Source organism: Dromaius novaehollandiae, chromosome 12 (assembly GCF_036370855.1).
Source record: "Dromaius novaehollandiae isolate bDroNov1 chromosome 12, bDroNov1.hap1, whole genome shotgun sequence".
NCBI lineage: Eukaryota > Metazoa > Chordata > Aves > Casuariiformes > Dromaiidae > Dromaius > Dromaius novaehollandiae.
In genome coordinates, this window is record NC_088109.1 from 20,702,553 (window position 1) to 20,722,765 (window position 20,213).

The 20,213-nt window shown below is 44.5% G+C and overlaps 1 protein-coding gene across 6 annotated transcripts in view; it reads right to left on the minus strand.

The window, feature by feature from the left end:
- The window catches only part of FRMD4B (FERM domain containing 4B), a 147,200-nt gene that overhangs the window by 24,373 nt on the left and 102,614 nt on the right, over positions 1–20,213 (minus strand). For 5 of the 6 annotated variants that reach the window (XM_064519183.1, XM_064519182.1, XM_026110713.2 and 2 more), the window contains exons 6-11: positions 19,877–19,933; positions 18,848–18,870; positions 5,500–5,583; positions 4,333–4,398; positions 3,218–3,275; positions 2,196–2,282 (exon numbers count right to left, since the gene is read on the minus strand). In XM_064519183.1, the coding sequence (XP_064375253.1) occupies positions 2,196–2,282; positions 3,218–3,275; positions 4,333–4,398; positions 5,500–5,583; positions 18,848–18,870; positions 19,877–19,933 (375 nt within the window). The remainder of the gene's footprint in view (positions 1–2,195; positions 2,283–3,217; positions 3,276–4,332; positions 4,399–5,499; positions 5,584–18,847; positions 18,871–19,876; positions 19,934–20,213) is intronic. The other variant, XM_026110757.2, reaches the window with a different exon arrangement.

A 20,213-nucleotide genomic window follows, 5' to 3' on the forward strand; every position in this document is an offset into this window, starting at 1 on the left:
CTATGGCTACACTGAAATAAACAGCAGTGTCTCAACATCTTAAGCCACAAGCTAAGTCTGTACATGGCTACCTCTCTAGACCCAGCGTCTTCTTTCCTCCCTGGGAACCAATCTAATTCCAATTACTTCCATGGATCATATTAAAAGCGCACTTTGTTTCAAACCCCGAAACACCCTCTGTATAAAGAGACTGCAAATTTCGCCACAAGTTAAAAGTAGTCAGCACTCAGAAAAAGCTGAGAGGCTCAGGTAATTTTTGTCCCCTCCTATCAGCACCAGAGACAAATCTACCCATCAGCACACTAGGGCCATATCCATTCCTGCTGTTTCAATCAGCATATTGACATTAAACCTTCCCTCTGCATTTAGGCTCCTCTCTTCCACATTCCGCTTCGATCACTAATCTCAGTTGTCTAATTACAATTGCAGTAAAGCAGACAAATACTACCATCGTAACACTTCCATTGCAGAAGTGACCTTTGGAGGTTTTTTTTAATTTTATCTTTCTGAACACAGTCCCCACTGTGTTCAAAGGCAATGCCTCATAAGTAACTGTAGCAGGGTGTGACTTGGTATCTTGGCCCTGTTGACCTAAAAAAAAAAAAAAAAAAAAAAAAAAAAAATTTCTTAATCTGCTGGCTGATGTTGTAAACTGAAATCCCACAAGCATAAAAAAGTGCTTGGTACAGCAACACTTCTAGCCAGGCAGAGTGTATTTTCTTGGAGAGAGCTGCTGGTCACAGCTGGAAACCTTGACTAGAAAATGATCTGCGTTTGACCCGAATGGGAAATCTTGTAGATATTGCCTAAATACAGGAAAGCGCTCAGCAGCTGGAGGAGCTGCTTGATGCTCTCCTTGAACGATCAATGGCTGCGGTAACTGGATCTTCTAGGGTTCCTCATGTCACGGTCATTTTGGAACATGCATTGTAAGAGAGACCTGGGGCTAAATTAAGTGCTTTACTAAACAAAGCAAGAGAACAGCTTGAAGAGTTCAACTTTGTACACACAGATATATAAATACACCAAAGGAAACCAAGTTGCAGCCTGTCTGGAAAATGAGAACAAGATCAAGCTGGGAGCTTGAAGGGGAATTGCTCTTAACAAGAAAGTTACATTAAGCCGTGTTTTTTGGCACTAATACACTCAATATTATTTTGCAAATGTAAAATTCCCTGGCAGGAAGCACACACTTCGTATGAATTCCTGCCCAAATCATTCCCAGGAAGGGACATCAGCAAAAACCCACGTCTCCATCTCTTCACAGCTTAGACATTCTAGCAAAGACATGACCAGAAAGAAACCAGGTACATCGAATCCAACAGCATCGTTCCCGCACGTGAAGTGCTGGCTCTTCTCCACAGCCAAATCTGTTAACTGACTCTTCAAAATCTTGCAGGGCTTAGTCCTGCCTGAATGAGACTTATTCAGCTACAGAGCTGAATGAGTTCCCAACACCATGTGCTTGGGCTGCATGGTGGATTTCCAAGACTGCCAGTAGAAGAGCCTGTTACGGCTCGCTGATGGATGACTTTGAGGGAGCCAACAGTGGAATATAGTACCCTCTGCCCTTTGTTTTAACAACAACTGAGGGTGTTGGCAGAGTTCACTCTGCAGGACACATGCTGCAAAGAAGGTGGATGGACACAGAAAAGAACGGCCTCCAATATTTGGCATCTACTCTCAATCCCCCCCCTCCTTAAAGTGCCATGCATCAAGGAGACAGAGTTGCCTAAACAGCCTTGCAGTTCCACAAAGATCTGCTCAAATTTCATGGACATCAGTTGATCCTTTTATCATTTCACACAAAAAGAACACCTACTAATACCAGCTGAAACACTGCTCGAGTACAAGGCCTTTAGTTTGGGATTTGCAGGAACTCAATTGCTTCATACTTCATAGCTATCCCTGGAGGTTGCCAAAATTCCTGAACAGACTGTCCTGAAACTACCAAAGTCAAAAACACATAAGCCAAAGCTCCCAAAGGGAGTTGCTTGGGGTGGCAAATTAGAGTTTCCATTATCTACAAGACAGGAGAATTTTACTGCGTTCATATTAGCAGAATTCTCCTTCTGCCTCTAAATCTTTTACTGTTGCTCAGTCTAATAAGCCATAGCTTACAAATGTATGTTTTGAGATGCAATGCCCTCTCTCACCCCTCAAAGAAAACAAACAAAAAACCCCCCAAAACTTACTTTTCTGGGCTTGACCTTGTCCTGTAGGTCGTATTGGCCTATTCCCTTATAACTTATTCCAAGCCACCAAGGGATTCCTTGTTTATCCTGAGAAATGAAAGACTACATGAACCAAGATCTAATTAAGAATTAAGCAGTTCAGAGATTACACCCTATTTCATTCTATGGCAAGTATGAGTAGATAAAGCTTTCTTTTTTTCCCCCCAAACTGACATGACATGGATTGCTAAGATGAACATTGAAACTTTCCTCTATTGCTTTCTTGGTCAGAGGCAAGAAACTAGGCAGTGGTTTTGCAAAGAGCACAGAAAGCATCAGTGCTGCTGAAACAAATGGTCGTCACTCATTGCAAGAGTGGCTGCGAGGAGGTAAGAAGATGGGACAGAGAAAGATCTGACCAAAGCCTGTATCCACTAAACTCAGGCATGAGACAGCTGCATGAGAAGAGTGCACAACAGCTACTTCTCAGGTACTGCTGCCATGGCCATGAGTCAAAGTAAGGAGACTTGCTCTGCTGAGCTCTTCAGCACAAAACGCTTTTGCACAAGCTCTGCATTACAATTGGAATAAATGGTATATTTCCATCACTCTTCAAAAATACTCCTCCGTTGTACAGCATTTCTCCCCCCACATATTCATACACTAATCACCTGCCACTTAGAAGCAGTCTTTTCTACTTTGTGGTTTTTTTCTAATCTTGATTAACAGTGTCTCTGGAGAAAATATTAACTGCTTAAAATCTAGAAGTGATATCCAGTTTAATTAAGTTGATATGAATTTAGCTCCTGATAGGATTACAGGAGGTTTTAGCAAAGATTTCTTTCTGTCATCTGTAGCACATAATGCTTTGCTGCTCTCTGAAAATGTTTCAAAGATGACTGAAGGCAGGGGGGAAGCATAGAGCTTGAAAAACATGGGGTTTAATGCTGATAGATGGGTACTGAATTGTCAAACTACTCCTTTAGGAACGTAATCGCATGTAATAAGCTAAGCAATCACATTATCTACAGACATCTACTAACCTTTACTCCATAGTAATGGACTCCATATGTTGGCAAAGCTTCTACCACTTTCATGTACCTGTAGACAGATTTATAGTGTATCAGATGAGTTTCTCTGGAGGGAATAATATCTATTAACATATTTTTTTCACACACATGTGAGTTAAGTCATTTATCATTTGCATATTTTCAATGACTTAAAAGGCCTATGTTTTCAGAAAAATCTCAGCATCCAGGCCTGGGGAAAGATGTGACATTTCGGCCCAAATGAAGTGAATGGAAAATTTTCATACAACAAAACATTCAATTCTCTTATCAGAAGTTCACAGAACCAAGAGAAAATTTCTGAACATGCGAGCCTTCTAGAAAATACTGGAGGGAAGGACCTGCCTATAGTTATTTCATTATGGTGCTTTGGTTAAAATGGATACTGTCCAAATAAAATGGTTTGTGCAGTTGTACAACTGTCTCATGAGGCAATTCAGTGAACCACCAAACAGATAATTTATTCTCTGCTCCCACTGAAAGAAGTCTCTGAATTATACAGGGAGGTGCAGTCACTGAGCTACGAGAGAAAAACCACAAGCTGTCTGTACCATACAATCATGTAAATCATCTCAAACTTCTTGGTTTGTAACATCACAGTGCAGATGCCTATAGGAAGTACAATACAATTAATAATAAAAAACCCCAAAAATCCCACCCTCCGTGGGCTCTGTATTCATCCTGGAAGACCTTTATCTCTTGAAAACTAAAATCTGGACTTTTCAACAAGCATGCATTTGTTTTCCTTCCAGAACTTAGGTTAATACTTGCCCTTAGAGTTCAGGGAGAAAATTAACAGCTAGCAAACAGGGTATGGAGAAGATTCCTCCAGTAAAGCAAGGCTCTAATTATTTCTTTTACATCTGAGGTATTTTGAATGAGGAGATATCACCTTAACTGGAAACCTGGGAAATGTGAAGTCTGAAGTAATTTAACTTTAAAATGCAACTCAATAAAAAAAGAATTCCTACAGATACAAATGGTAGAGTTCGCAAGCAATAACCACCAAAACAGCATGCGTTACCACTTCTCAACGAAAAGGAAAAAAGGTAAAAATACTATTTTCACATATTAATAAGTGCCATACTCACTGAACAATGGCTTGTCCTCTGGTCAGACCTTTAATTTGTGTATAATGTTCAATTACTCTATCCTCACTGCAAAATAAGCACAAAAACCAATTTAGAGGCTCAGTGACTTTTTCCATATGTGATAGCATTTGTTGAAATCCAGATGCCTACTCAGCATGCAGAGAAGTGTCTCTCTGTACATTTCTCAGTCCAGTTTACATTCTGTTTCTTAATGATTTGTTTCCCACCCTTCATTAAGCAGAAAGGACCTGTCTAATCCTCGGCATAGCATGCAGCCTTCCAGAGTCTAATTAACTATTTCAGAGCAGCCTGCTTTGCTGCAGATACTGCTGCAGAATAATGGTACTAATTGTATAAATTCATTTTCAGGTTCTAAAGAACCAAGACTTCAAAAGACAGCTAATGCTGCATATATAAGACAGAAAAAGTTGAAACAGAAGCGCTTTCGTTCTGGGATATTTTTTCCCTCAGACATTTCATAGATGAAAAACTATAGACTTATCAGCAAAGACTTCTTCATATTTTTCTCCTTCAACATTTTGTTCTACTGGAATGTGCAATAAAATATGCATTTAGTGTCAGATACTCGAAGATAAAGAAAAAAACAACAGCATTGGTTTGAAAAAGCAAGGCATAAGAAAAAGTACTAGCATACCTAAAAATACATCAAGTATATATCAAGTCTAGAAATGAAACAAATGAGGGAGTTGAACTTGTACAAAGGGCCATCAAGTACAAGCAAACAATATTGTTGATTCATCCCAAATGTTGTGTTTCTTACAGCAGATTCAAGCCACAAAACTGGACCTGCGTCTGTTTCAGGGACTACTACACTGATGGCTGAAAAGTAAAGTGCTCTTTACAAAACTCAGACTTAGCTGCAGTTTAGATTTTGGCTCTTTCCATTGCGCAGTACCCACAAATTCTGATCCAGAAATGTCTGACTCACCAATTTCATTCGACCGAACTTTCAGTAGGATTTACATTAGACCTGGGTGTCACCTGTAACCTTCTACAAGTTGGAAACATCTGAAAATGAGCAATAACTGCACATCCTATACAATATAGGCTAAAATCATTTAAAGCAGTTTTCAAAACTCTTAAAAACTGAGCTTGCCATTATCATCTATAGCAAAGATTTACATTTTAAAGTAGATAACAGCTCACCAGTAAGCAAGCGATGGATGTTCCTGCAGTGTCTTGGTAGGAAAGACAGGCAGCGTCTTCAAGTCTTTTCTAGTATTTTCATCACTAAAACCAAAGATGACACAGAGTTACTGCTAGTGAATCACGGATGTGATCATTAGTTTCAATAAAAGGAAAGCGCTGTTAGGTATTTACTACCCAAGAACACGTTACGTTCCCCGTATCTGGCCATCATAGCAACATAACACTATAGGTCCTCTCACATGACGGTGATGTGGACTGATGTTGTAACTCATTACAGAGACATGTGACTATCGGGGCAGCAAGGCCACTGTATTGATATTTATTTTCCACACACTCACTCTATTTGCTGAGTAGAGGGTAAGCCCTGAACAGCTGCAGAAGGGAAGCCTTTGCCCAAAGGCAAGGCTTGTACTACTGTTTTTGCTCTATCATTAGTCAAAATCCTTCCTGCCACACAATAAATTTTGTGAAGCAGTGTGGTATTTGTTAGATCTCAAAGTTTAAACGCAGATCTGATTGAAAACAAAGTAGTTCAGTTAATATATTTCTAAGTATTTTTACTCATGAGAGTTTTTCTGGACTTCTCATCCTACAGAAAGTTCAAATATTTTGGACTCTGGGCCCAGTCTGGAACCAAAAAAAAAGCATTAAAGTATGGGAATTTGTCTCAGGATTAGCGGAATAGTTTAAGAAGCTACTTATAGGCATCAATAAAATGGTTAATATTTTCTCTTCGTATACTTCATTAATTAATCAGCTGAAACTTGGATGCCTCATTTCTGCAGGATTTCTGCATGCCTTCGCAGCAGCAGGAACAAGCACCAACATGACTTTCCCAGGTAAAGAATGCATCAGATCTGTTAACATCTGCCCTGGCTTCTGAATCCAGGCATCAGATCTGTTAACATCTGCCCTGGCTTCTGAATCCAGACTTTCCTTGAAGGTGTTTTCCTGCTCCAAAGCTCCATTTTGATGAGAATCCACTATTGCAGATTACATCTGAGTTATATTCCCACTCTTCCCTCAGAAGTGCCTTGGCACGGGCACCCCGTGTATCAGCAGAGTACATCGCAGCACAAAACTCTGGGGCAAGGGTAGATAGCCGCTGCAGATGGAGGCGGCAACGGAGGGGCACTGAAGCGCTTCCATCTTGGCACTAAGCTGGGCGCTTGTGGCAGATGTCACATGGACAGCACAGTAAATTAAAGCTCTTTGTTCGCTCTGAGAGCATGGGCTAATAGTTCTCCAAGCCTCTTCCCCCAAGCCCGACAATATGCCTCAGCCCCGACTAAGAGGGACCACCTCTGGGGACGAGGAAACAGTTCAATCAACAGCCTATTTATTCTTCAGCGTCTTTGATGAAGTTGCCAAGAAGGGGGTCAATTAGCAAGGACTAGCTGTTGTTCCTGAGCTTTGCAACGCCAGCTCTCTTCTGCCAGGAATATGCACTTTTCTTTGCGAGCTGGCCAGCACCCAACTGCCACAAACGGGGACAGCTGGGTAGAAAATCAGGATCTCTCCTTTTAACTCTCAATACTGCCAGAACTCACAAAAGCTGAGCATTTTTTTTTATTCGCCCCTTAAAAGCCTGCTGATGGAATGAAAAGGCCGTATGACATCTCAGCTTCCAGCGCGAAGGTAGATTACCCGGGTTTTGTAAGGAAGCATGAAAGCGCAGACAGAGCACACCCCTCCCGAGGCCTCAGGAACCAGAGTCCAACAAAGCAACCGCCAAACCCTGAGCCCCGGTCTGCTCTCACGGCTGACCCTGCTCGAGGCAGGAGGTTGCGCTAGACACCTCGTGAGGTCCCTTCCATTTCAATTATCGAATCACAGGATAATTTGTTATTAAAATAAAAAATTCCTTCTACTTTTAAGCCTGATGCATAATTGCAATGGCTGCTTTAATGATCAGGATTGGCAGGGAAATATAGGAAAGAAAGGAAAGGGTTTTGGAAGGAAGCAATAACAAAAAAGCTCATTTTTAGCAAACAAAAGGGCTATTCCTCTAAATATAGACTCTAAACCCACAACACTAATAATCAGAAGTTTAACAGCTGCTCTCTGAACCCCTGTGTAGAAACCGAACTGCCAACGAACACCACAACACCCAAGCACGGGCTGAAGCACCACAAAGAGACCTGATGCCAGGACGTGCGAGCTGGGCTCTGGCAGAGGCAACCCGCCCTCCCTCTGGCCCCGCGGCGAGCTCGAGGGACCGCGTGTGCCCCCCAAGGCTGTCCTCTCCCCTACTCTGTCCACAGCCCACCACCGTAGCCAAGGTGGGATGGTGACCCCCGAGCTGTCACTGCAATGGCTGAGGTGGAGAGAGCATGAGCTTGCCTTCGCCAACCATGTTACAGGGTCAGTAACCCCCCAGCAGGCAGATGATGCAGAAATGCCACAAACCCTGGCAGCTGCTTCCCACCATGCACTAAGTGCCATATTTTACATGATCCGTGGCCTTCCAGACATCCGAGGCTACTCGTTTCAGCCATCTACTGTAGTTAGGTTTGAAAATGTCAGCCCTGCTACACACAGCTGGCTTCCCACTTTGTTGTTAGGCCCCTCACCTCCAGACCTGGCTGAGTAGTGAGCTATTTCATCCTCAGATGCCAAAATAAGGGTGCTAGTTTAGTCTGTGTGATGATTACTAAAGTAATTCATCACTATGGAAATGTCTACCACTGGCTCCAGGCAGCCAGCTCACCTGCTTCCCTGAGACAGCCTGTGGGCTCAGACTTGTGACACCTGGGCACTAAGGACTGCAATCGCTCCTGTGCCATGACTTCAGGCCAGTCCCTCCCAATGCCTTTCACAGGACGCAGGTTTGCTACCAGCCTCTCGTAGAGTCAAAACACTGACCTAGAACAACAGGTTCTGGGGTGGCTCTTTGGCCAGCAGAGTCCACAGAGCTGTGACAGCTCACAGCAGAGCTGGACTTTCTCTGTTCTTCTGCCAACCTACTCAACCCATCCAACTACCTCTAATAGTAGAGGATGCATTTCTTTCACAAGGCAAAGGGACCCAATCTCATATCCTGCCAAACACATCATCCCATCCTGTCAACCTGCTACTCTGTACTGGAGGGAGCACTGCTCTCTACCAAGATGGGCAATTACATGCAAGGTCTGAAAGTCTCTGCCTAGCCATGCGAGAATCTTATTTTCTCCTGTATAATCATAAGATTAAGTGTGACACTAAGTTTTGTAAAAGACCCGGAAGAAACAGGGCATAGCTCCTTGCACACTGACTGCCTTCTGCTAAACAGAACAGTCTAGTCCTCAGTAGCCTAGGTCTGCAGATTATGCGCCTGAAGGTTAGCATTTGGGATGATTCACAGCTTCACAGATAATACAAGCATCAAATGGTTCTCTTCTTCTTTCAACAGAGTTCACTATCACTTCATCTGCACAGAGGAGAAAGAGAAAGTTCTCCCCCTGACCCTTGGGATCACTTTCCCAAGCCCTCAGAGACCCAACTCCCCCAGAGGTGACAAGTCCAGATAGCAGCAGCAACACTTTGAGTTACGACCTGTTCCTGTTTGGTTTCACAGTGACCGCAAGACAATACAGAAACATAAGGCAGACGCCCCTTTCTCGAGATATTCCACTGCCTGTGCTATGTCTCCGCTATCTACCAACCAAACCCACACGTGCTGTGTTTGGTAGGTTCATGAGAATAAAAGCCTGTTCTCAGAGCAGAAGTACACTTCAGCTGTCAGGACTGAGAGGCCCACTTGCATTTAATCTGACCTCCTGTACAGAGGGGCTTCTCGACTGGTGGTTCTTGGCATACTTCCAACACACAAACTTAAACTGCCCGGAGTCAACAGGACTGAACATTTTTGGCAAAAGGTTTGTTTACTTCCCAGGAGGAGAATATAAGAAAACACTCATCTGAAGTATTTTTCCACTATGGAGAAGAACTAAAGAAAATGAGCACGTGGACCCTTTCCTTTCCATTCCACCTTCTTACATGGGAGTTTTCTCCCTAGCAGATGTTTGGCAAAACTTGAACTGATTTGGGCAAAGTAAATGAAAATCTACATCTGATCCTGCTTGCACAGAATTTTAGCTTGTTTTCTCAGTACAGTCTATATTAAATTTTCTGTCACAATCTGAACAAACCTAGGGCAAGATGCTGTCCCCAGACAGCATGCCTTGCTCATCGGTCCCAGAGGGACTAATCTACAGCAATTGAAGGGCAGCTTGTCTTTAAAATAACCAACAGTAATATTTAACCACATACCATATTGTGAATAGAAATTCACACAAACTACCAGCTCTAGCAGCAAACTAGCACCAACCCTACATGCTTCTTACACCCCCTGATGCTCTAATGAAGCTTTAGGTGTCTACGAAAAGATTCATTTTTCTTTTCTTACTAAAAACCTGACTAGAAATCTGTGAAGGAACCCAGGCAGACAATAATGGCATGATCTGCCTAAAGTACATTACTTAAAATTAAAAAAAACTTACATATTTATATTTCCAGAAGGTGAATCTTCACAGCTTGTAATGGCACGACACAACGCTCCTGCTAGCCAGATCTACAGACGTGACACAACTGTGCTAAGTGGAGCCATTTCTAAACCTTGTGCCCATCGTGTGAAAACCAGCTTATACTTGTTGCTAATGCAGTAACTCAAGGTAAGAGCTTCGATGCAATAAGATGTGGTTAATGAGATTAGCATAAAATGTGAAGAGCAACAGACACACCCAGAGCAGCAAAAACAATATGCTTGAGTACAACATAAAAGCTTATCGCCCCACATCTTTGTAAATATTAACTACTTGGTAAAGATAGGACTTAGACAACTTCTACCTGACTAAAGTGATGGTAGGTGTGTCCATCATTACCGAAATATTTTAGCAACATTTTACAAGGTGGGATTTTATCACTGGGGAAAGTTCACCGTAGAGTGATTTTCCTCTACTCTTGAAGCTTCCTGTCTGCACATAAGTACTTATTTTTATGTAGTTGTGTAATCATTAGAATTTATTATTGGGTCTTTCTGAATGTGACCATTTTGTATTCACAGTTTATCTGTGTAATGATTTTAGGCACACAACAAGCAAAATTTAGAGTGGCCTTGTCCTTAGAAAATATTGACCAACCTTTCAAGATACCCTGAAAGATATTTCACGGACACCACAAATCAGCAGTCACTTTCGAGAACCACGTGCGAGATGCAAAAGGAATATGGAGCTTCACATCTAAAGAACAATACAGTATTATCATGCATCGTGAAAAGATGCTACAAAATTTTTCCATCAAACTCAGTCTTCTTATTCTGTTACAGATGTTTACTGCTAGTAAACTGACTGCTGGTCAGGGTACCTGGAAGATGCCGGTATTGGCCCGACTCTTGAGAACCACCGCTGAACTCGCTCGCTGTGGCATTACAAGCAACGCTGAAACTGCCTGAGAGCATCCTGCGTTGCCACCTCCATCCCAGCCTGGTTCTAAACTGACTTTCCAAACTGACCAGATTCAGAGTAACATCACTGAGGTGCAAGCTGCTCCTGTTTTATATGTTCGCAGATGAGACTGTCACGTTGCGGCTGGACTCCCTCAGCAGCAAGTGCATTTCCTGCAGTTTTGTTTTGTTTTTCAAGAAACGGAAGGGCAGAGGGGGCTGCCTTTTGCACTCACTCGGAGGCTGGTCTAGCCTTTAAAAGTCCTACAAGAAGCAGGTGTTAGGAGGAAGCAGCAAAGCAGTAGAGTGGAAAAATGAGTGGGGTTAAAAGTGCAAGGGAAAAAAGGGGGGAAGGAAGACAGAGCGAGGAAGGTAAGGAAGGAGAAAGCGGATTGATTTAGCAGCTTTTGAGCAAGTCAGAGCAGCAGGATCTTGGCAGTCGGATTATGAAATACGCTCGCTGACAAATCCTCTTTTGTGACAAATGCCAGACGTTCCCCATCATTTCCCAACCTTTCAGTTCATGGTCTGCTGGCACACTCGAGGAAGCTTTTTCCCATTGAAGGAAGATCAGCATCCGGAAAGGCAACATCCAGGGCACTCCCAATTGCACCGCGAGGGCTGGAGGCCTGCAGGACGTGCCAGAACTGAACCTTAAACTCGCAGTCAGCAGGGAGCTTCGTCCAGGGGACAACTCCAAGGTGTGCCACTTGAATACCAGACACGAACACGCTGCTCAGAAAGGTATCTGAAGGAGCATTTCTAAGAGGCTTCCAAACCTCGCAATGTGGGAAAGAACACGATAAACAGAGCAGCTGGTTTGCTCAATGTCACACAGGAGGTGAATGTTTTCAGCTTGCAGCACACATCTATGCTGCAGGTGCAGTGCTAGTTCAGGGATTTCTATGCTGTGCTGGAACAACCGTTTCAGCTTTACAGCTTGAGAGGGACCCTCAAACATAAAACATGGCTGGGCTGGCAAACACTTCCCCAGAGTTAGCGCAGGCTGGATCACAGGCATGGAGCTGGAGGGCTGACTTCCAGTTCCAGCCCCATTCCAATCAGCTTCAGGCGAATATCTTGACCTCCTGAGCCCCGTTCAGGCTTTCTAGAAGAACAGCAACAGTGCCTACTGGTCTCACAGGAGTTTTGTGACTCTGCTTGTTGACACTTGGAAGACTGGCCAAGAGCCCACCAGGGAAAGCAACATTTCTAGTGTCAGCTATGTTAACCACGTCTCCATCCTCAGACCCGGGGACAGGACAGATGAGACGGAGGTACTTCCAGAGCTACTCTTGGCAGGCAAGGCAGTGCGTTTGCCCTTTGCTGCTGGGGAGCAGAGTGCTGAGAAAGCAGTCCTCCAGGGCTAGGGAAATTCGGCGACTTGGAGCTGAGCTCCCCTGCCCTACGTTCTCGGTTAGTCTTTGCTGATGGCTGACAGTCTCACGGCTCTAGTGCAGTATATCCACGCTGGCAAAGCTGTTCAGACGCACTGACAGTACGTGTTAGCAGTATTGCACTGTCAGACCAGACAGGAAGCAGAATGGCTCTGCTTTACCTGCGGATTTACTGTAAAGCAAAAGACGACTATTCACAGTTGATACAACGCTTGAAGGATCCCGAACTCTTCCTCAGCACAACAGACTGTTGTTTCTAACATTCGTGCTTTCTTCCTGTTCACACAAAAGTCAGATTAGCCATATTAGTTGTGGTTCTTTAGTATGTCTGAGTACAGCGGCAAAGTTTAGAGCTTGTTATCATAGTCCTCTGTGCTGATACAAAGACACATGCAACCGCAAGAAAAATAAAGTATCCAAATAATGATAAAGGCCTGACAAATCTACAAAAGGAAAAGCAGAGGCTGAAAAGCTGTCGCTCCATTTCCCCAAAGTGCAAAATACAGGCTGCATGACGGCTTGTTTGAGTTAAAAGTGCCTTAGAGAGAAGAGAAAACAAAAAAAGAAAAAAAAAAGAAAAAAAAAAAGAAAGTATGGTTGAGGGATACTTGCTTATGACAAAGCACCATGGCTCCTTTTGCTGCTCCTGTAGGACCTTGTACTTGCATTACACACCTGAAACCCTTTAAAAATGTGTTACTTGCTAACTGCCAAAATTACAATTAGCCTAAATATTAAAGTTACATTACCAAATGCATATAAGTAAATCCCACAAGATCAGATTATTAAACTACTCAAAGCATCCTCTCTTTCTCTTCATCTAATTCTTTGTTCATTTTACTCACAGTGTTTCCCCCTAATTCAGGCCAATTCACCTGCTGCACAGTAAGCATGCTATACAAATGCCCTGGGAGCCCTTGCAGGACTGCTTTAAAAGAGGAAACTGTAAAAATACTAAGATGGCATCATCACAGAGATGATGCCTGCTTTGCTCTGTCCTGAAATGTACCCATCTACAAGTTGCACAGTTGGTGTGGAAGGGAAGTTTAGCAGAAAATTAGGGGCTTGACTAAATATTTTTTGTAACTGCACCTGATTTACACAATGATTTTCAACTTTTTATTGAAAAATAAAACATCAGGAACCCCTCACACACACTAGTTAGTAAGTCTTTGCTCATCTTGTTTCAAATTACTTATTTATTGCAAGAGGAGTTTAGGAAAGCACATAGCTGTGTTTGATCAAGACAGAGTTAATGATTCATGAACAAGTGCCTAGCAAAGTATTTAACAAAAAAGTGTGCAGAGAGTTGCACCTGAAAGGCAAAATACACAATGACTCACTCAACAAACAAGAAGCAGTTGAGCAAAATGAGCACAGCCACAACGCTTGAATGCCTAGCACTGATTTACAAGCTCTACAGACAGAATCTGCAGGGCATGGTGGATTATCTTGGAGAAAGTCTCTGCAAATACCATTGCATAGACATTTAAAAATGCACTTACACTGAAAGGAAAAACAAAATCTAAACGGAGCTGGTGCCTATGACAGACACCAGATGGACATCTTGAGAGACTGAATCCTATAGCGATCACCAGCTCTCATGCATCACCCTCCAAAAAGCTTCGTATTTTGCTCCGAAGGAAGGCCTCTGGGGTTGAAGGAGGAATTCAGAGTCTGTGCTCAGGTCTTTGGTCTCTGCGCTATGATCAACACAAAAGTCCCCTTTCAACTAATTCAGAATCCCCCTGTCCCCTTGGAAAAGTTTCCAATGTATTCAAGCACAAATAGTTCAGAAGAGGTCTCCTTCAGCAAGCGCACAGCCTAATAGGAGCAGGGCTGTGGAGCAAAAGGGTTTGTGCAGAAGACCTGACACCTAAACTATCCCCATTTCAGGGTTTTTCTTTAGGCCAGCCTCAGGCTGGCTCAGTGGTCTGAGCACCCTCGAGCTGGTGGCACATGCAAGGTGGGCTCCACCCAGGCAGCATGCGCCCAGCCTGCACCCTCAGAGGCCACGCCAGGATGTCAACCGAAGGGGTGAATAGGAACGACTGGGAGATTTGTTCCAAAAATGTTTGTGGTCTGCCCACATCCCGGACACAGCCACACCTGGAGCTTTGGTTGTATTGACCTGGTGAGGTGCCCCAAAAGAGGCTGGGCTCGACTCTCGGGGGAACCCTGAGTCAGAGGCTAGGTTAGTCTCTGGGTAAGCAGCACAGCTAGCAGGCGCTCTGATATCAGATGATCAACTTCTTTCAAGCAGCTCATTTTCTAGCATAGCCTACGTTATGGTTGACATGTTCTTTTCTGCCAAGTGATTCTCCAATTTGTCTGGCAAAATAATCATCTTCCCAAGTAAATGCTACCAAAAGTCTAATACTGGAGTGCTCACACCCTTAATTAGGAGCAAATCGCTGACATGAACTCTCTACAGCTAGTCCAAGCATTTTTATTTTTTTCCTCAGTAAGGTTTGTAAATTTAGGAGCTCCTGAACCAATTACCCTCTAGCTGCAGTTTGCAAGGGTATCTTTGACACAAACAGTTTCCTTTCACAAACTCTATTTATCACTCTTGTAATGATAAACCCCAGTCTCTCATACGTGTCAGCTATCAGGAATTCATTATTTTGTCTGTGTTATGTTATACCAGTCGGGAGTTATCTTTGCAGCCCACAGGCTAGAATCAAAATCCAACGTGTCAGCTATTTAAAGAGGATGGAAGCCTTCCCCCAGCAATTTAATTAACTTTCAGGGATCATGGCTGAGTTTCAGCGCGGGAAATGTTACTGTGCAAAATATGATCCAAGATTATCATTCAGAAAATAAACTTCAGAACAAAGTTACTTTCCTGGTATAATCCATGTACCTAATCTGATTTTAATAAACCTTTTTCTAATGCTAGAAGCACAAGATTTAGGACCGTCAATCTTCATGTCAGTAGCATACCGCCTCTTTCATCAAGCTATACAGCAAAATAATACTATATACCACAATGAAATACTGTGTTGTAGTAGGCGCTTAGTCTGTAGACTAAATACAGTTAACTTCTTACTTCCTTGGAAAATAAATGATTTATACTTTGCCTGCTTATAATACAAGTAATTACCAGACTGAACTCTTATTTTGTTTACCTGTCAAAGTATCAGGTTTCTTAAAAATGAAAATGAAGTGAATCTCTTAAATAGATTGCACACATTTTTTTCAGAAATTAGACCATTCCAGAAGCTACAACTTGAATCAAGTGAATCGTTAAAATCCTTTAGAGAGTTTAAAAAGTCAACAATTTACCTACGATTACAGCTTCTTCTGTATAATTTATAAACGTGACAGTGTGTTAGTTCATTTAAGGAATATATCACTTCAAAACGACACTAATATTAATAACTCATATTCTGTTTGGGAGTTGTTTTGCAGGGGCTGGGGAAGACTGATAGGAATTCAACTTAAGAAGAGGCAGCCCATCGCCCAAAGTCACAGATCAGTTGTGGACAGTGAACATGAGCAAAACATTACCTCCCTCTTTGAGCACAACGTGCCAAGCCATTCCACAGGGAGACCGGCCGCAGTTTGCAGCATCTCGGACAGACTTTCTGTGAACATCTGTGAACCTCTCTGGAGGAAATCCACTGCCCTTATCAGCCTAATGCTGCCCTGTACATGGGGGAGACGCGTCTCGCGGGGCATTGCTGCGGCGCGTCCTTGCAGACCTCTTCCTCACATACGTGGTATGAGCATCTCGGCCAGGATCACCGGTTCAGTAAACAGGAAGAGGAACTGGACCATCTGTGACAGATGTGTCACCAGTCATTTTAGACTGCATTTTAGAGACCAGCGCAAACCAACAAAGGCACAAATACAACAGACGTACTGCGGACGTCATATGCACTTAAGAGTCTATAAAGTTTCGAAGTGGGATTTAGGTGTTTTATCTCACTTGCGTAAACTCTCTTGCTGAATGAGAAGCCTTGTCCTAACCCCCACAGCCAGGCCCCCACAGCCCTACTGCATTTCACCTGCAGGGGCCAGACCCCAGAGGCTCTTGTGCTACCACAGACTGCACAGTCTCTCCAGCGTGACCTCTGCGGCATAGAAATAAGCAGTTTTTACTTTCTCCAACTGCCCATGTGTCAAGGTTTGCTCACTGAAAATAAACAGATTTCAAAAGAATGTGCTCGCCCACTCAACACGGGATAAGGGCGGGCATTTCTGGGAAGATTACTGCTCTTTTCCACCAAGGCGCTATCGCAGAATGCGAACAGAGGATTAGGGAAAGGGGTTACTAGAGCTGCAGGATTTTAAAGTGTCCACATCCTGGTATTGAGCTGTGTATTCCCATCTGAAGTCAGCAGCAGCTCTGCACAGTGACCGGTCTGCACGATGTGCCCTCCCGAAAAGCTCCCTGCTAGATGGGTGAAAAGATCAACTATACATGAGTCACCAGCTTTGTCTGGGCTGGCCCATTTTCAACTTGCTGAAAGCTACTCTGGGACTTCAGGCAATTCCTGTATTTACTGGGAGTTCATTCAGTACTAATCCTATATAAAAAGTTAACAAACGTGTTCTCACGTAAGCAGAAGTGGTGCAACAGCCACATTCCAGAAAGTGATTCAAAATGGTATTTCCAAATGATAGTGTACAGTGAAGACACCACAAACAGAGACAGCTACACTGCAGAAACAACAGAATCCCTTTGAGAATATACTCTTATCGGGGGCGACTTTGGCAGGGGAGACTAGCCATGCAGTATCTGTGCAAGATATGCCTGCAATTAAGCTAGTTGCTTTATCACTGGTGGTCCAAATAACCTCGTGTGATACGTAATATCTAATTCCTTCATTTCTGGTGCACTCCTCTCCGTCCACAACAGCTGGCCACGCTCATTTGATACGGAGGCGTAAAACCCAGGCTCCTGCAGGAACCAATTGTTGCAGCTATGCTCTGCTGCGACAGGCAACCGTTAGGGGAAGAGAAGCACTTGGAAAAGGAAATCAGTTTTGCAGCATAGCAGTCTTCCCTCTAGCTCTCTCTAAATACTTTGGAAGCTAATCACAAGCAATCTACCCCTTGCAGCTCGTCAGCCGAGGTATGCAAAATAACCATGTACACAGATCTTGTACATGTGAAGCAATACTTAAAACCCCATTTATTGCAAATGATAAGGAGTCAGTGTTAAGTTTAAACCACATGAGGGAGGTTTAAACCACAAAGGTAGTTTTTAACCTTAACCTCCTCTCTTAAGACTTTGTACCAGGCTGCGAGAGCACATGCCACCAGTTGCTGCAGCTTAATAAATTGCTTCTTGTCAAGTGAACTGCTGTAATTTGAGGTCTGTGGCTATCTGTCCATAAACTGAATTGAGCTTATGGAGTCACTGTGAAGTCAGGCAAGACTAGCAGTCTTTCTGCAGAGAAGCGCAACACATCGTAGCTACATGCCATAGCCTGTGGGTCACAAAGCAGTTCTACAGCAGAAATAGGAACAAAATCATCTGTACAGCCAGCCGGTCCAGCCAACCTTAGCCACAAGGGGATCTTTTCCTCCCTGACAGCCCACCAAGAAAAGCAAAGGGACCTTGTGACAGACTTCCCAAAGCGTGTCCTCCTGTGGAGGAAAGACCGGGACTTGGAGAAGGGCTCTTGGCAGAGCAATCAGCACTTACTTGACAACCCCGCGCTGAACAGAAAGCAGAGTATGTCACTGCTGCTGGCTCTGGCAGTCAGCTGTGACTTATTCACTGCATGTGAGCAGGGAGCTCTTTCCTGAACGTTTTCAAAGCATGTTTCTTGAAAGCTGCTGTAGCCAAAGCGTAAAGACACCGCTCTTCCTCTACAGAAACTCAGCAAGTAGTAAAATATTAACAGGACCAAAGCTGACCTTTCAAATTTCTATTTGCTTCGTGAGCTGTTCCTAACTGAAGGTCTCTCCTCTCGGCTCCTGCAACCCCCCTGCTCCCCAGCCCGGCTCTCACCCCTCCGAGGCCAGGTCCTGTAACCAGCAGGCAGAAGATTTCCGAGGGCCAACACGGTCTGAGTATGCAGCTTCAGACAGCTGAACCCCGACTGGCACCCCAGCTCCAGCACGCGAAAGCAAGTGGCTCGCTGACGCCCAGCACTGGCAACTGCCAGCTCTGGCCCTCCGCGCACATGGCCACCGCACGCGGGCAGTGCTCGGGGGGGGGGCACAGGAATGGGTCTGAGGCGCAGGGCAACGCATGGGCCATCTGGGAGGGCAGGGGGGGACTGTCCCGCCGTCCCCTGCAGGAAAGGCAGGCTGTACTCAGGGCGGGTGACCAAACTGGGACGACCTGAAAAAAATGCTTCCATTCAGAGCCTGTTCACAAAGGGAATTACTCACCCGGCAGACTGGGAAGATTTTATCCAGCCTGGCAGTGGATTTCACTTTCTTCACCTACCCCTCTGGGCTGGCTCTTACCCCCGCCCACTTCTCTGATTGTTTGAAATACAATACAAACTAAAGAAAACACATCCATCAAGCACAGTAGTATTAGAAAGGAAAATGTTATTACCTGGAATAGTCCCCTTTAGCTTCCTGCAATTGAAAAACAGCGACAGAGTTAAAACACGATCTCTTTAAAAGTCCTAGAGTTTTCCCAGCATTGTTCACCGCCCCGCTCCCGGCTCCCACCGCTCCCCAGCCTGATCCCGACTTGGTCGCATGCGACCCGCCGAGGCTGCACGCATGCAGTCCATACACATCTTGGCCCTTGATACTTCCAGCTGTAGATTATCCACCTACACCATCAGCAACCCAGCTTCCAAAATCAGGATGAATTTCACTTTCCAAATCAAATGTTGCTTTTACTGCAGGAGAAGTGAAACGCAACTCTCCCCAGCCAAATAAATCCAGCGAAAGGGTGACTTTACAAGCAGGTTAGCAGCAGAGGGGGACTGCGCTCACCCAAGGTGCTCAAGGTGAGCACAGTGCAGGCAGATGAACCACTGAAGCTTTGCTAGAGCATTTGCTCAGTGAAAATGCAGCTGGGGTGGGGGGGGGATAAAAACCACCACCTTGTGTAAGGTAGAAATTTGTTTCATAGCAAGGCGTAAATAACCAGAGTTTACACCTAAGGACAAAAAAAACTTGATCAATGAGAGGAAAAATTAACATAATCTCTTTTACTATAAAAGAGGAATACAAATATAGGCTCTGAAAGAAAAATTCACGGGTGTAATACAGCCAATTTTAGCTGCAGTATTACAACTCTTTTCTTTCTCCCAAATTTTCTAATTTAGATGTTCCGGAGATTAAGTGATAAATTGAAGATAAACCTCCCGAAATTAATTACTTCCCTCGAGGAGTCTTTCTCCTCCTTTCCCTCCTTCAAATCCAAATTGCTCAAACATAAGCTTCTCTCACTAGCCAAAGAGAGCAACAGCTCCCAACGTCTGTAGCTGGGTTTTTTAAAATCTGCAGAGACTATAAACAGTGCTGCGTGGTTTTGTCTTCACGGAGGGGGGGAAAAAGAGACAGAAAGCCAGACCCCAGCTAGACTAACCAGCAAGTCAAGGCGGCTCCGCGCCGAGGGCGGCCTTACCTGCAGAACCAGGGCCGCCAACTTGAAGACGGTCTCGCTCTGCACCTCGATGTGGCCCTGCGTGCGGAGAGAGCAGAGCATCAGCCGCGCACGTCCCGCGGCCAGCGCAGCGCCGCCCCCGCCGCCAGGGGAAGGCAGGAAGGCAGCACCCCCCGCCCGGGGAGGGCGACACAGCTATTTTTTTTTTCCTTCCTTTGTTTTTTGGGGGGTCTTTTTTTGGGAAGGCAGCGCGCCGGGGACGCGCGCTCGCCCAGCGGGGCGGGACAGGAGGGGACGCGGGGCGCCGCCCCCTGCGCGCAGCCCCCACCGGCTCTCGCTGCCCCCGTAACATCTTCCT